The sequence below is a fragment of the Ochotona princeps genome, chromosome 14 (genome assembly GCF_030435755.1).
Source record: "Ochotona princeps isolate mOchPri1 chromosome 14, mOchPri1.hap1, whole genome shotgun sequence".
Classification (NCBI taxonomy): Eukaryota; Metazoa; Chordata; class Mammalia; order Lagomorpha; family Ochotonidae; genus Ochotona; species Ochotona princeps.
Genome location: NC_080845.1, coordinates 2231455 through 2245598, shown reverse-complemented (window position 1 = coordinate 2245598; position 14144 = coordinate 2231455). Strand labels below are relative to the sequence as shown.

The window sequence follows — 14144 nt, the reverse complement described above, 5'->3', positions numbered from 1 at the left end:
GGAGCGTTGAGGAGTCTCACAGAGCACCTTCTCCAAATGCGCAACTCTGATATCAATAAAAATAACCCAGTTTTCTCAGGAGACCTCGCTAATGCAGCCTCGTCTTTGCACATCTCTCCCGAGAGCTTTTGTTCACACTCATCTCCACCCCGCCTCCCCCACCCTTTTAATTTGTTGCAGGTGCCAGCATTAATGAGCGCTCCCTCACATGCCTCCGTAAGACACGCCTGGTCTCAAGTACCAGTATGCACTGAGAGCTGAAGTCCCAATAACTTGGTCAGAAGTTGCTAATGACCACAGCCAAGGTCAGCTGCCCCCCTCCACTTCCTGCCCCAGCCCAAGCCCCACGCCAGAGCAGAGCCGAGCTTCTCCCCAGACTAAGCCCGCTCGGTTGTGTTTGTCTTCTAGCCCCTGGCCTTGCGATTGTTGGCACTTTGGATCCCTGCGAAGAGAAATCTCTGATCAGTTGGAAATGCCTAGTCCAGTGCCACGGAGGGCATGCGTTTCCTGCTAGTGTCTGCACCCCCTGATTCTGCTGCGTCTTTGCAATGCAGGTGGGGCAGGGAGGGGGGCAGTCACTGTGCGGCCTGTCGCCAATTAAGGGCCCTTTAAAGACCTGGATTGATTGAAAGGACAAAAATTAAAAGCAATCAGATCCACCCTTGTGCCGGATCGGCGGATGCCCTCCTTATCCTGTTTCCAGCCCCCGTCACCATCTGAGAGTCTTCCTCATCTGACCTCCTCCGACAGAGGTGCGACACCAAGGGCAGGAGGACGCCAAGTGCTGCTCTCTGACCTGCCCGTCACAGCAGTCTGTGAAACGCCAGCTCTGAATTTTCCGGGTCGGCTCCTGGCTGTCGGCAGACGTGCAGCACCCTGGGCCCCGGCAGATGTGGCCTTTCCAGCTGAGGTCGTGAGTCCCGCCTGACCCTGTCATCGTCACCACTGTCACTGCCGCCTCGCTGGGGCCTCTGGGGGCCACGCCCCTGGGCACTGCACAGCCATGCTGCTACACCTGCTGGCGTTCCTCTTACACTTGCTCCCGCTGGCCTCCGGGGCCTACGACATCTGCAAATCCTGGGTGACCACGGACGAGGGCCCTACCTGGGAATTCTATGCTTGCCAGCCCAAGGTGATGCGCCTGAAGGACTACGTCAAGGTGAAGGTGGAGCCTTCCGGCATCACGTGCGGCGACCCCCCAGAGAGGTTCTGCTCCCATGTAAGTCAGCCTGCTGCTCAGGCCCGGTGGGGGCGTAGAGGGGAAGGCGGGAGATCTTCAGATGCATGGGTGGGCCAGGTAATTTGAATTGGGCCTAGGAATCTGTCCACCCCCACCCATGGAAATGGAGAGGCATTCTGTACCTCCCACAAAGACCCCAGGGTCATGCAGTTCTCGATGGAAGCCCCGCCCACTTGCAGTCTCCCAGCCTGGCTCATAGGAAGTCAACTGGAGGTGCTGTTTGCAACAATGCCCACCACTCCCCCCCATGTGGTACAAGCCCCCAACCCATCCAGTCCTGCTGTGCAGACTGGACTGGGCAACCAGGATGGGCTGGCCCTTTGCAGGAGTCCCAAGGGACTCTTGGTGGACCCTGCAGCCAGCATTCTTTCCAGCCCCACTCCCACGTGCCGTGACCACAGGCCATGGCCGAGTCAGGGAGGGCAGGTGGCCAGCTATGGGCAGAGGAGGCGCTGCTGGCCTCAGTGGGCTGTGAGACCTCAGCAGCCACAGACGTGGTGGCAGGGATCACAGGGAGTCCCTTAGTGTGGGACGTCATCCCTCAGTGTCCCTCCCTCCACCAGGCTGGCCCAGCCCGTACCGAGTTAAGCGGAGGGCGGGATAAGATGGCACAGCGATGGCATGCTGAAGCGAGCAGGTCCTCGTGAAGTGCTCAGGATGTATCTGGCGTGGAGCAGGTGCTGTGTCCGTACTGGCCTCGTTATTGCCATGATTCAGATGGGCAAACCAAGGCAGTGGACAGGGAGGCCACACACCAGGAAATGGCCCAGCCATAGAGGCTCTCCTTGGGTACAGTGTCAGTGAGCTGAGACTGTCCCTGGAGAGGTGCCCTCACTCCCTGGCATAAGGCCGGGCAGCCCAGCCAGGCTGCAGGAAGGACTCGGATCCTTCGAGTGTCCTTGACCAGGGTCTCCAGGCCTCTGGGGCCCTGGCAGGGCTGGCCTGGTTTCCCCATGCTGGGGCTTTTGAGGACAGCTTGGTCCCATGGGGCCACCTCAGACACATCTCAGAGCAGTCAGCCAGGCAGGTCCCCCCCCTTGGGCTTGTCAGAGGTGATAAGGCAGTCACCGTGGGTGGTGGCTGGGCCCTGGGCCAGCGGGGGAGGTCTGGAGGGGAAGAGGCAGGTGGCTGGACAGTGCAGGGACAGCCCTACCTGGGCAGGCTCAGCAGGGCCTCCCTGGCTCAGGGTCGGGCCAGGGGGCTGGGCCTGACAGTCAGGGGGACGGGAAGGGCTCTGGGGCTAAGTGCAGATCTGAGCCCAAGACAGAACCAGCCGTGTCTTGTCTGTGCAGTGTCAGCATTGCCTAAATGTGGTATGGATGGGGTGGGAGACACCGCATTGTAAACTGGAGATCTTGATCAAGGGCCCCCCAGGCCCACTCCTGCCCACAGCTGGCTCTGGACAGGCTCAGCTCTGGACCTGTATCATCCCCGCCCTGACTCAGAACCCAAGGCAGCTGCAGGGGGAGCCGGCTGGCCCTCACATGCCTGCCTGCCACAGAGCTGGGCGGCTGAGCCGGGGCCTCCCGGAGGGAGCTCTCTTGCTTTTGCCTTTCTGGTTTCTGCTGGGAAGTCAGAGGAAGAAGGGCAGCAGCCCAAGATCCCCAGCAGGGCTGCCCCTGGGTCGGCTTACCTGCTTGATGGACTGAACAGTTGATCCCAGGCTGTGTCCAGCTCTTGCCTCGGGGACCTGGGAGCAGGAGCTTTGAGCTGGGCAGGTGGCCTGAGTGATGGAGACTGGGCACTATGTGCCTCGTTGGCTCCTGTAGGAGGTGCACTCTGCGCCAGTGCCCTCTCAGGGCCTGCCAGGTTACCAAGGCCCGACTGTCACCTGCTTGCCCTCCAAGGGGCATAGCCTCCTTGCCCACCGGCCCCTGTTCAGGCAGGCACGTAATCCCCTGCGGCCCCATGTTGTTGCAGACAGCCACCAGGGGGCACCCTGATGGCATCAGACGGCCCGCTGCCACCTTACTGGCAAAGGCCCAGTGGCTGCCTGCTCCTGCCCCTTCATCTGGCCTGGCCTGTGGGCCTGCCTGTCCCAGGGCACCCTGAGGGCCAGAGGAGCCGAGGTGGGGATCCCCCATTGCCCGCCCAGGCCTCTCGTCCTTGGTAGGACCCGTTGAGAACTGCATTGTAAATTTCAGGCTGGAGAGGAAGGGGAGGCGGGCGAAAGACAAGATGAATGAATAAATAAAAGCCTATTGGCTCTGAACGCACAACAGGAATTAATAGGGATGAGCTCCCGGGCCGAGGGTTTCTGGGCAAGGACATGATTTCCATGAGGCCGGGCAGGGAAGGGGCGGCCCCACCCCCACTCCCAGCACACTGGGCGGGAGGGGAAGAAGGTGGTGGGCTCTGGTCAGGCATCCCCTCAAAGGCAGAAGCTGCACTGGGGAGCCCTTGGGGATGGGGAGAACACAGCTGGGCAAGTGGTGCTCTACCCAAGGAGTCTCCTGCCTGGGTCCCCGGGTTGGGGGAGGCCCTTTCTTTGTGCCTTGTAGAGGAAAGTGAGCCGCTTGAGACACAGGGGTGGGGGAAGAGTGCCAACCCCTGCCTTGCCACCCAGCAGCACAAGCTTCCCCTGTTACAAATGCAGAGCCCCAGACCCCACCCAACCCTGCTTTATTTTGTTATTTATTTACACATAGAGAGAGAGAGAGAGACCAAGAAAGAGATCCTCCACCCACCAGTTCACCTCCCAAAAGGCTGCATCTGGCTGGTCCGAAGCCCGGAGCTTCTTGTAGGATTCTCCTGCGGGTGCAGGGACCCAAGGACATCAGCTTTCCTAGGACATTAGCAGGGAGCTGGATGGGAAGTAGAACAGCTGGGACTCGAACCGGCGCCCACTGTGGGTCACAGGTGTCACAGGCAATGGCGTAGTGCCAAGCCCCAGACTCCGCATTTCAACCAGAAGTCCAGGGGCCGCAGCATTTGGACACAGACAGAGCTGATGGTGGAGGAAGCGGTGGGCAGCCCGTGGATGCTTTGTTCCCGGGACCAGGGCAGCATTGCCTGGGGTGGAAGGAAAGACTTGGAAGTATAGGATCGGAGCTGAGGGCCAAGGCCCCACCCGAAGGCCGCCTTCACCAAGGCCAGAGACCACACTTCACTCTGGGCAGGAGCTGGAGCGGGGTGGCCCAGGCCTGGAGAGTGCGGCTCTGTGCTTGCCTCCCAGCGGGACCTGCTGCCCAGGCCTATTTCCCTAGCTGCAAAGAGGGGCGTGGCCCGGGTCCTCTCACCGCACCTCGCAGAGCCAAGCCGCAGCGTGTTCTGCTCTGCTCTGGCCCAGCCCCAGCATCAGCCCTCGCTTGGCCCTGTCATGTCTTGACTTTGGGAACGCCTGGGGGTTACTGTGTGCTTTATCCATAGAGACCCTAAAGAGAGAGAGGCTGGACTGTAGTGCTGTGTGATGCTCAGCACCCGATATGAGCTCCCTGGGCTGTATGCCTCCCCCTCAGGGCTAGTGGAAGCAGGTGTGCTGATACCAGGACCCCAGCTCCCAGGGTTTGGGGTTCACCTCCCCTTCGTCTGTCACCTATATCTGTGCCTGGGCCGGACACCTCCTCTCTTTGCTCAGTCCTTGCTCAGACAAGTGGGGAGAGAGGCTGGTGTGATCTAGGAAGGCTGCTTGGAGGAGGAGAGCTTGTGACTGTGTCTTTGGGGAGGAATAATAGGGAGGCCCATAAGTGCCTGCGCCCTTCCCAGAGCTGAGCAGCTGGATTTTCCAAGGGCGTAGGTCTGGACAAGGACCCCTGTCCCCACATACCATACCCCTGCCAAGGAGGGCAACAGGCAAGGCAAATGAAGGGCTGGCAAGTCTTCCCAAAGAGTGTGGGGAGGGGGGATCCTCTCACTGCGTGTCCACGCAGCTGCCTAAGCTCTGTCCCTGCTGCTGCCCCTTCTGCAAACTGCTCCAATCCCACGCGTGATGAGGCAGGTGAGAGGTGGCCGGCCACACAGGCAGGCCCAGCCAGTGCTGTGGGTGAGAACCTGGGCTCTGGGCTGGGACTGATGGGGCTCAGGGCTCCCCTGGGTTTGGAGACCCCAGGTCTGAGACATGCCTTGCTGACACCAAGCCTGTTTTCTCATCTGGAAATGGGGGTGCCATGTGACCAGGCATCCAGGAGTGGGCTGGGTTCTAGAAGTTAGCTCAAGGGCCATAAAAGTGGTGTGGCAGAGGAGGGCGAGGTGCCAGGCAGGAGACGAGCCCTCAGGCTGATCATGGCAGAGGGGAAGGTGCGTGTAGCAGTTTTGCTTAAATCTAAGAAAACGAGGTTCTCACACCGAGAGCACCCCCAGCTGGGCGTCCCAGCCCTGGGGACAGGAGACCTTTGCCCCAGCTCCACGCCTGTTTCCCTGGCTGTCTGGCCCCGGGGTTTGGCTAAATGGATCACTTCAGGCCACTGAGTCAGGCAGACAAAGTGGGCGTCCAGCCTGTCCATGCCTGTGCCTGGTGTAGCGTGGAACGGATCAACAAGATGTTTGTGAAACTTCCAACATATTGTTTTTTCATGGTGGTAAAATACAGCTACCTTTGGGAATCTCCTAGGACCTGTTGGCTTGCACGGATTCACAGCAACCCTCTCCTTATGGGCCATTAGGGCTGTCCTTCCCCAGTCCCCAACCCCCAGCCCTCACCGGTCAGCATGACCTCTGTGCACCTGTCTATTTTTGGATGCCAGAGCTCACAGCTTCTCGTAGCTCTGTTCTCTTACAGTGGTAACACGTCTTGTACTTCGTTCCTTTTTGGTGTTGCATTATAGTCACTTCTGGGGCAGCATCTTGTAGTCGTGTGCCAGTTACCAGGCAGTGGGCACTTGAATTGTTTGTGCTGTGGAGCTTCCGTGAATCTGTTGCTAAGAGCAGGTGTGTGTAAGGTTCTCACGTCACCGGGTAGACAGCTTGAAGTGGGGTGGCTGGGTCCCGTGGTGAGACCATGTTGGACTTGTGGGGAGCTGGAGAGTGCCCCCCACAGAGGCTGTACCATTGCACGTCCCCTCCAGTCCTGCACAAGTTCTGATTCTCTGTCTCCATGCCAGTCCTTGCTTTCTGTCCTTGCCTTCTATTCTCAAAGAGTTACACAGAGTGAGAGACAGATCTTCCATCTGCTGGGACACACCCCAAATGGCCACAACAGCCAGGGCTGGGCCAGGCCCATGCCTTCCCCGGGTCTCCCACGTGGATGCAGGGACCCACGCCTTCCCGGGGTCTCCCACGTGGGTGCAGGGGCCCACGCCTTCCCCGGGTCTCCCACGTGGGTGCAGGGGCCCACGCCTTCCCCGGGTCTCCCACGTGGGTGCAGGGGCCCACGCCTTCCCCGGGTCTCCCACGTGGGTGCAGGGGCCCACGCCTTCCCCGGGTCTGCCACGTGGGTGCAGGGGCCCACGCCTTCCCCGGGTCTCCCACGTGGGTGCAGGGGCCCACGCCTTCCCCGGGTCTCCCACGTGGGTGCAGGGGCCCACGCCTTCCCCGGGTCTCCCACGTGGGTGCAGGGGCCCAAGCTTTCCCCTGGGTCTCCCACGTGGGTGCAGGGGCCCACGCCTTCCCCGGGTCTCCCACGTGGGTGCAGGGGCCCACGCCTTCCCCGGGTCTCCCACGTGGGTGCAGGGGCCCACGCCTTCCCCAGGTCTCCCACATGGATGCAGCGGCACAAGCGCTCGGGCCGTCCTCTGCAGCTTCCTCAGGTGCATCAGCAGGGAGCTAGATGGGAAGTGGAGCTGCCAGAATTCAAACTAGTGGGATACCAGCACCACAGGCAGTGGCTTAACCCACTCTGTCACAGCATGGACCCCTGGGATCAGAATCTGCATTTCCCTGCTTACCAGTGACACTGAGCTTACCGGATGTCTGTGTCTCCCTTGGAGACCTGCCGATCAAGTCCTTTGCCCGTTGCTAAATGTGGTTGTCTTTTTGTTGTTGAGTTGTAGGCGTTGTTTCTATAGGCCAGATCCTTGTCCAGTGTCTCTTGGGAATAGCTCCTCTGTTCCATGGATTTTCTTGGCACTCTGTTTGGAGCACATTTTCCATGTTCATAAAGGCCAGTTTATTCCTCCTTTTTTTGCCTGCACTTTGGGCATCTCGTCTAAACATTGATCAATCCAAGGTCATAAGTATTACTCCTATGTTTTTCTTCTAAAAGTCTTATAGTCTTTGCTCTTACAGCATTTTGGTTTCTTGTATTTCCACCTTCATTTATTTATACGCGAGTCGGGGGCAGGGAGAGACAGATGGACAGATGGACAGAGCTCCACTGGCGGATTCGCTCCCTGAGATGCCCGCAATAGCTGAGGGCGAGACAAGAGCTAGGAACTCCATCCAGTCTCCTGTGCTTGGGGACCCTGGCACCTGAGCTGGCATCTGAGCTGTCTCCAGGGTGTGCAGGAGTAGGAAGCTGGGGTGGGGCAGCCCAGCTGGGCGCTGATTCAGATCTGCTGGTAGGGGACAGAGGCATCCCAGCCGCTGAGCCGAGCACCTGCTTGGGGCTCAGGTGTGGTGTCCGTCTGAGCCGGGTCGAGGCCCGCCCTTGTTTTTCAGTGGTGGGTCTCGGGTTTCCCATTGTGCTGTGCTGTTTGGAGGAGTCCAGCTCTTTCTCCCTTTCATATCCTCGACACCCAGGTCCCAGACCAGCCGGCCATGGGTGCAGGGCTCCACTGCACCCCTGAACCCCTCAGTCTTTCTGTGCAGTTTTCCACCAAATCCTGCTGGATAGTGTGTCCTGGAGAAATGACCAGCACCCCGGGTTGTCCATTTTATAGATGGGAAAACTGAGGCTGTAATACTGAATGATAAGCTCCAGGCTTAAACTCAGGGCAGAGGCAATCAACAACTGCCATGATGAGGCCTGCGGCTGAGGGGCCCAGCTGCACCCCCGTCTCTCTCCACCCCACACTCTTTCCTGCCCCCCTGCTATCCTAGCTCTGAGGCCGAGGTACTGTTGGTGACTCAGAGCGGGGACACCGTGCATTGCCCTGGTTGCCTCCAGTACCCATTTCTCCCTTACCTCTCTTCCACCTAGTGGGGTACCCCCTTGGCCACCTGTGGTGGTGTTGGTATGCAGTCAGTGCTAAATAAATGCTGAAGCCACTCCTGGGAAGTCCTAGGCTCCTGGAAATACACATATGCATCTAGTGTTGGGGTCCCATCCGCAAGAAGACCAGCCAGGGGACGGAGCTGTGCAGGGTCTGGGAGGTGGACGTATCCCAGTGTTCGCTCTCTGGCTGCTGCTTAGGGGAGCTCCCACGAGCATCGTGTCCCCCCAAAGCTGTGCCTCACTGGTCCCTAGGGACACTTCCAGCCATGGCTTCCTTGAAGAAGCAGCTCCAGGACAGAGGACACAGACATGGTGTGTGGGGGAGGCTCTGGGAGGGCTGGCGATCACCACAACTCAGCCTGTACAATGGTCCTGGGGCATACGGCCTGGGAGCTTCGTGAAGGACAAGCCAAGGGCTCACAGGGCCTCCCGCGGCCTCCTGCTGCGTCCCCTGAGGATTCTGAGAGAGAAAGGGATGGGAGAGCATCAGGGTGGATGAGACTCGGGGCGATCCCGAGTGGTTAAGGCAGGGGACAGCAGCAGGGAGAGAAGCCAGCTGTCCCTGCCCCATGCCCTCCCTGCACCATCGGAAACTGGCTGACGTAGCGCTGGGGCCCAGCTCCTGAGTGGCCTGGAGCAGGACTCTGCCTAATGGACATTTGCTTTTGGACCCTCTTTCCATCCTTTCGGATATGTAGATTCTGGGTTCAGAGAGGCTCAGGCTGTCACTCAAGGTCACACAGCCTCCAAGCAGAAAAATCTGACATCTGGCTCCCTCCCCCAATTCCCTGTGGGTTGAGTGGATTCAGCTGCGAGGCTCCCAAGCGGGCTGCTCCCCCCGCCCCGCCCCCTCCCTGGGGCCTGGCTGGCTTGTGTGTGTGTGCTGTGCCTATGGGTACCTGAGTAGCCTGGCCTGGCATGCCGTGTGCCCCAGAAAGGATGGCTGCTGGTCGGGGGGAGCAGGAGGTGGCAGTGGTGTGTACCTCACCCCTGCCCCTTGGGACGCTTCGCAGTCCGCCATGCCCCGCCGTTTGTTTGATCATGCACGTAGTTCATGTCTATCAGCAGCAGCTCTGTGCGTGGAGCAATGCCTTTGTCCAGGGCAACTTGAGCTGCTTTGCTAGGAAAGGGGAGGCGAGGTATGCCACCAACACCTAGCAAGGGACCTAAAAATAAATGGGAGAGTGGCCAGGGCAGGATGGTGGCGTCCTCCCTGCTGATTAGCTGCCCTTGGTGTAGGCACACCCTAGGGAGCCAAATGAGACCCAGCCATGCTGAGGTCTGTGTCTATGGGGAGACCTCAACCCCAGATACGTCCCTGGCCCAGACAGTACCTCCCCCAGCCAGAACCCCTGCACTGCTCCGCAATGCACTGCCCGCGCCCCCCGCCCCCGCACCGCCAAGCCTTAACCCTCTTAAAGGAGCCAAGTGGGAGAGGCCCTGTCCCCCCAGGCTTCCCCCCTCTGTTGGAGCCGTGAGGGCCCCCTCCCAGTTCTGCCTTCCTGGGTGCTCTGTGGGGTGAGGGGGAGGAAGGCTGCCCAGTGTGCTGCCAGGGGGTTAATCTCTGGTCCTAGAAGGAGAAGGCAGCCAGAAGCAGGGCTGCTTTGCAGCTGCTAAATGTCACAGCTGTGGCCTCAGCTCCTCGCTCCCAGCGCCGCCTTGTGCATTAACCCCTGGCTCCCTGCAGCATCGTGCGCCGTGGCCTGGTCCTGTCTCTGTCCCCCTTCTCGCGGCCTGCCTGGCCTTGGCCAGCACACCTAGCAGCTTCCCTAAGCACCCCGCCAGCCCCTCCTCGGGTCCTCCACTGCCACAGTGAGGGTGTGGGTGCCTGATTGGGCCTGCTGCAGGAGCAGATTTGGGGCCTCCGGTGGAAGAACCTTGCCAAACCCCGTGGCTCCTAGGTGTTCCTCCTCTACCTGCCAGGTGTTTTGATGGACAGTCAGCTCCAGTCGGAGAGCTGACGAGCATGTGAATGAACCAATCGGTGAGCCGCTACCAGGCCAGCTCCCCTCCCCGACTGCCTCCGCTCAGGTGTGCCCAGGTGTGCCCCAGCCAGCCTCCTCTAGGGTCCCAGCCACCCAGGGGCTACCCATTGCTGAGACATCCTTGGGTGGGGCAGAGAGGCCCTGCTGAGAGGAGGCATGGACTGAAGACTCCAGCTGAGCACCCAAGAGGTGCAGGTGGCCCCCCTGGCTTCCCAGAGCACTCATGAGGTGGGGACACACTGGAGGAATTGGTCTGTGGCCTGTGGGACTCGGGACCCCACAGAGGAGCCCGAAGGGGCAGAGCTGCCAGCAGAGCCCCTGCTTTCAGCTGTGTTGCTGAAAGCAGGGCCCAAAGCCCCCAGAATCCAGGGAGGGGCACCTGCCCTGTGCCCACCTCTTCAGAGGGACACAGCCGCCCTGCCCCTCACCCAGCCCCGCAGTGAAGCCGGGCCTCCCTCCCTCCCTGTGTCCCTGATGCAATATTCATGCGGGCAGCGGCCGCTCCAGGAGGCCGTCAGCGTCTGCTCGCGCCCTGCGCAGGCTTTCACGGAGCAGGGCGCTGGGCTCTCCGCACATCCTCCCCAATCAATACTGCACTTTGCCGGCTGCTCGCCCAGCCGCCCCACCCCTCCACCTAGTGCCTTCCCCTCCTTCTCGTGTTTACTTTTATAGAAAGAGTTCAGTAAAAACGCCCAGCTGTGTGGGGAGTGGCGTGGACAGCGAGAGGGGACCTCAGTGTCCTGAGAGGCTAGCACTTAGCAGGCAGGCGGCTGTCAGGATGAACAGGTCCAGCCGCGTGCAGGGAGGGGGAGATGGAGGAGGAGGGGAGGAAGAGAGGAAGGGAGTAGGGGTGAGGGGAGGTGGCTAAGTAGGGGAGAGGAAGAGTGGGAGGAAGGGAGGAGAAGAGATAACAGCTCTCCCAAGCACTCACTGGCCCTGGGGGTGGGGGGAGCAAGTGCCAGCCCAGCCCCCTCTCCATTGTCAGAAAAGTGTTCAGAGCCTTGCGGGAGCCCAGGCCCAAACGGCTTGGCAAAGCAGAGCCTGGCCAGGTGATCACCCACCTGCCGTGGTGGTGGTGAGGGTGCCGGCCAGGACAGATACCCCCACTGGGTGGGGGCTGCGGCTCATCTGGCACAGGCCGCCTGCTGGGGGGACGGAGTTTCCCTGCCCAGCGTTCCTGGAAGTCTGGCCGTGGGAGGGAGCCACATATGCCCAGGGCCTGCTTTCCTATGGTGCTTTATTTATTTATTTTTAAAGGATTCAGTTTTCAATTCCTAGAGAAATTAACCCTTGTCTGCCTGGGATGCCAGAGGAGGACGCCCATAGGTGGGGTCCTGGCCCTTCTGCCCCTCCCCCAAGGGTCCCAGGACCTGCTGCCAGGGTGCTGAGTGAGCTGCCCGCCTTACTCGGGCCCCAGGCAACCCTGAGGTCCACAGTCAAGGCCCACAGCTCAATGTGCAAGTGTTTGCCAACTGTCTCTGCACGACCCTGGGCCAGGGAGTGAGGTCCCAAAGTGGATGAACCTCAGTTCGTGCCCTGAGCCACAGAAGGTTCTAGGAGGAAAACCATAGACAAAGTTTCAGGGAGCATTCTCGGCACTCTTTCCTGGCAGGCTGTGTGGGGTGAGAGACTAGATGAGATGCATAGGAGGTGGCCTGAGACAGAGCCCAGGTGGGCCTGTGCCCAGCGCATGCCCCGGGGCGTGGCCACTGGGATGGCCAAGCCCTGAGCTGCCGCCTCCCCCGCGAGACTCTGGTCTTGCCTGTGCCCTGGGGAATTGATTGGGGCCTGGCGGAAGAAAAAGAAAAAACGAAACCTTGCCCCAAGCAGCATCTCCCAGGGGGACGGCGGGTGGGTTTCCAGCAGGCGAGTTTCCAGTGACCTTGCTGCCCAGGGCTTTGGCTCAGAGAAGAGAAGCAAAGGGCAGGGGCAGGGGCAGGGGGGCAGGGGTCAATGAAGCCACAGAAGGAGACAAGCGAGCAAGGAGCTGGGGGTTGGAGACTTAGAGACCATCGTCGGGGCAGCTGGAATTGGAAGCGGCTCCTAGCAGAAGCTCTGTTTCCGCCCTGTTAATAATTTATTCCTGCTGCAACTTTTCTTACCCATAAAGAGGAAGTGATCTGTTAGTGAGAATTCCCCCCGGCCCCTCGTTGCAGTCAAGGAGGGTGTGTGTCCCGCTTCTTTGACTTTCGGTGGCAGCAGCAAGGCTGGACTGGTGTCTTGGACACAAGTTACATGAACGGCGCAGACGGCAAAGACAAGAACCCCACCCTGCAGGGGCCCCAGCTGGACATGCGAGTGGGCACAGGGGGCTCTGGGTTGGACGTGGCTGCTGGCTCCAGCCGTGGGGCCAGGCACCGCCCATGACATCCTTGCCACGCGACACCTTGCCTCAGTGGCTGTGGCTGGGAGCTGTAGATGGCTGTTCCTTCCAACCCTGGGGCCTGCCCCCGCTAGCAACCTGCATCCCCATTCAATTCTGTCTCCTTGCCTGCAGCCCTGTCTGCGCTGTTTACAAGCTGGCCTCTGACTTAACAACTGTACCTCGTGTGCAGAAAATAACATGAAAGAAAGCAGCTAGGAGGCCTTACCAGGGTTTGAAGGTGTCCTGTCAGACGGCTTCTCCCTACACTGGTTCTGGCTGGAGGGCCGAGTGGGAGGCTTGTCTGTTGCCTCTGTGCATCGTCCCTGCTGCTCCCCCGGCTGCACTGCCTGACCTCCAAGGTGGCTTGCCTCTGTGGGGAAGAGCATGCATGCCAGGTTCCCCAGACGCTGGGTTTCCCAGGATTCCCGACGTGAGGTTCCCCCCGAAGGCCAGAGCAATCAGGGTCCACCTGTGAAGTAGCCATAACTACAGTGCCACCCATCTCCCGACACAGCCAACCCAGGGCGACAGTGGCTGTGGTTTCCTGTCCACAGCTCCAGGGTGGCCGGGCTGGGTTGTTCACCGTGTTCCCTCCGATAAATGGGGCATCTCGGCTGAGAGGTCCCCAAGCTGGTGTGTCCAGCTGCCCTGGCAGGGACACTTCTGAAGCCTTTTGTTCACATCAACTTGCTTGATACAGGTTGGAAAGCAGAGCCTAGGACAAAGCTTCCTCGCAAAGGAAGGACAGAGCGGGGATGGAACTCGGGGGAGGGGTGCCCCAGAGCTAGCTTGGCCACCCCAGGCCCAAAGTAAGGGGAGACACAGAACTTCCACCCGTGTGGCGTTCTATGAGAAGGGTTGTTGGTTTTGCATTTTTCTGGGGTCAATTCCAAGGAATTCATTCAGGTGGTGGGGGTGATGCTGCTTTCTGGATTGTTCGAATCCTCAACTTCATGCTGGGGACCCTCCCCTGTTAGGAGGGCTGTGGGTCCAGCATAGCCCCTACCTGTGGCTCAGGGGAGATCCAGACCCCAGGGTTCAAGGCTGGTGCAAGGGTGGTGGGATGTCCAAGAGCGAGGAGGAGAGAGCGCGAACGGGGGTGGCAGCGGCCTGGGATCTGTTTGCTGAGCTCGTTGGTGGCCGCCTGCTCCCAGCAGGTGCAGGGCCGGGCGGCTTGCAGGCTGATTCATTAGTCTTCACCATCTGCTGCTCAGGGCAGCTCGGGAGAGGCCAGGTCGGAGGACCCTGTCTGCTGCCTGGGCTCAAGGCACCAGTCTTCCCCATGATGGACAGCCAGGCACAGCTGGGGCTTTAGAGAGCCTGGGCTCCCCCACCCCACCATGGAGAGCATGGGGTGCGTGGGAGGGGACAAGGACAGCAGGGGAAGGGTTACACTGATGACTCGAAGTGATGGGTGTCGTGTGGACATCTATGGACGTTCTAGTGGCAGGGAGGGCAGGGCTGACTAGTTGCACCTGCACGCCGCCCCTCCTCCCAGACGTCATAGTCACAGCTCAGTCTACA

The 14144-nt window shown here is 60.1% G+C and overlaps 1 protein-coding gene across 1 annotated transcript in view; it reads left to right on the top strand.

The window, feature by feature from the left end:
* Positions 1-750: 750 nt before the first annotated feature.
* NTNG2 (netrin G2) overlaps positions 751-14144 on the top strand; it is a 41055-nt gene continuing 27661 nt past the window's right edge. Inside the window, exon 1 of the mRNA XM_058672688.1 lies at positions 751-1219. Coding sequence (XP_058528671.1) covers positions 1004-1219 — 216 coding nt within the window. The 5' untranslated portion in view covers positions 751-1003. The remainder of the gene's footprint in view (positions 1220-14144) is intronic.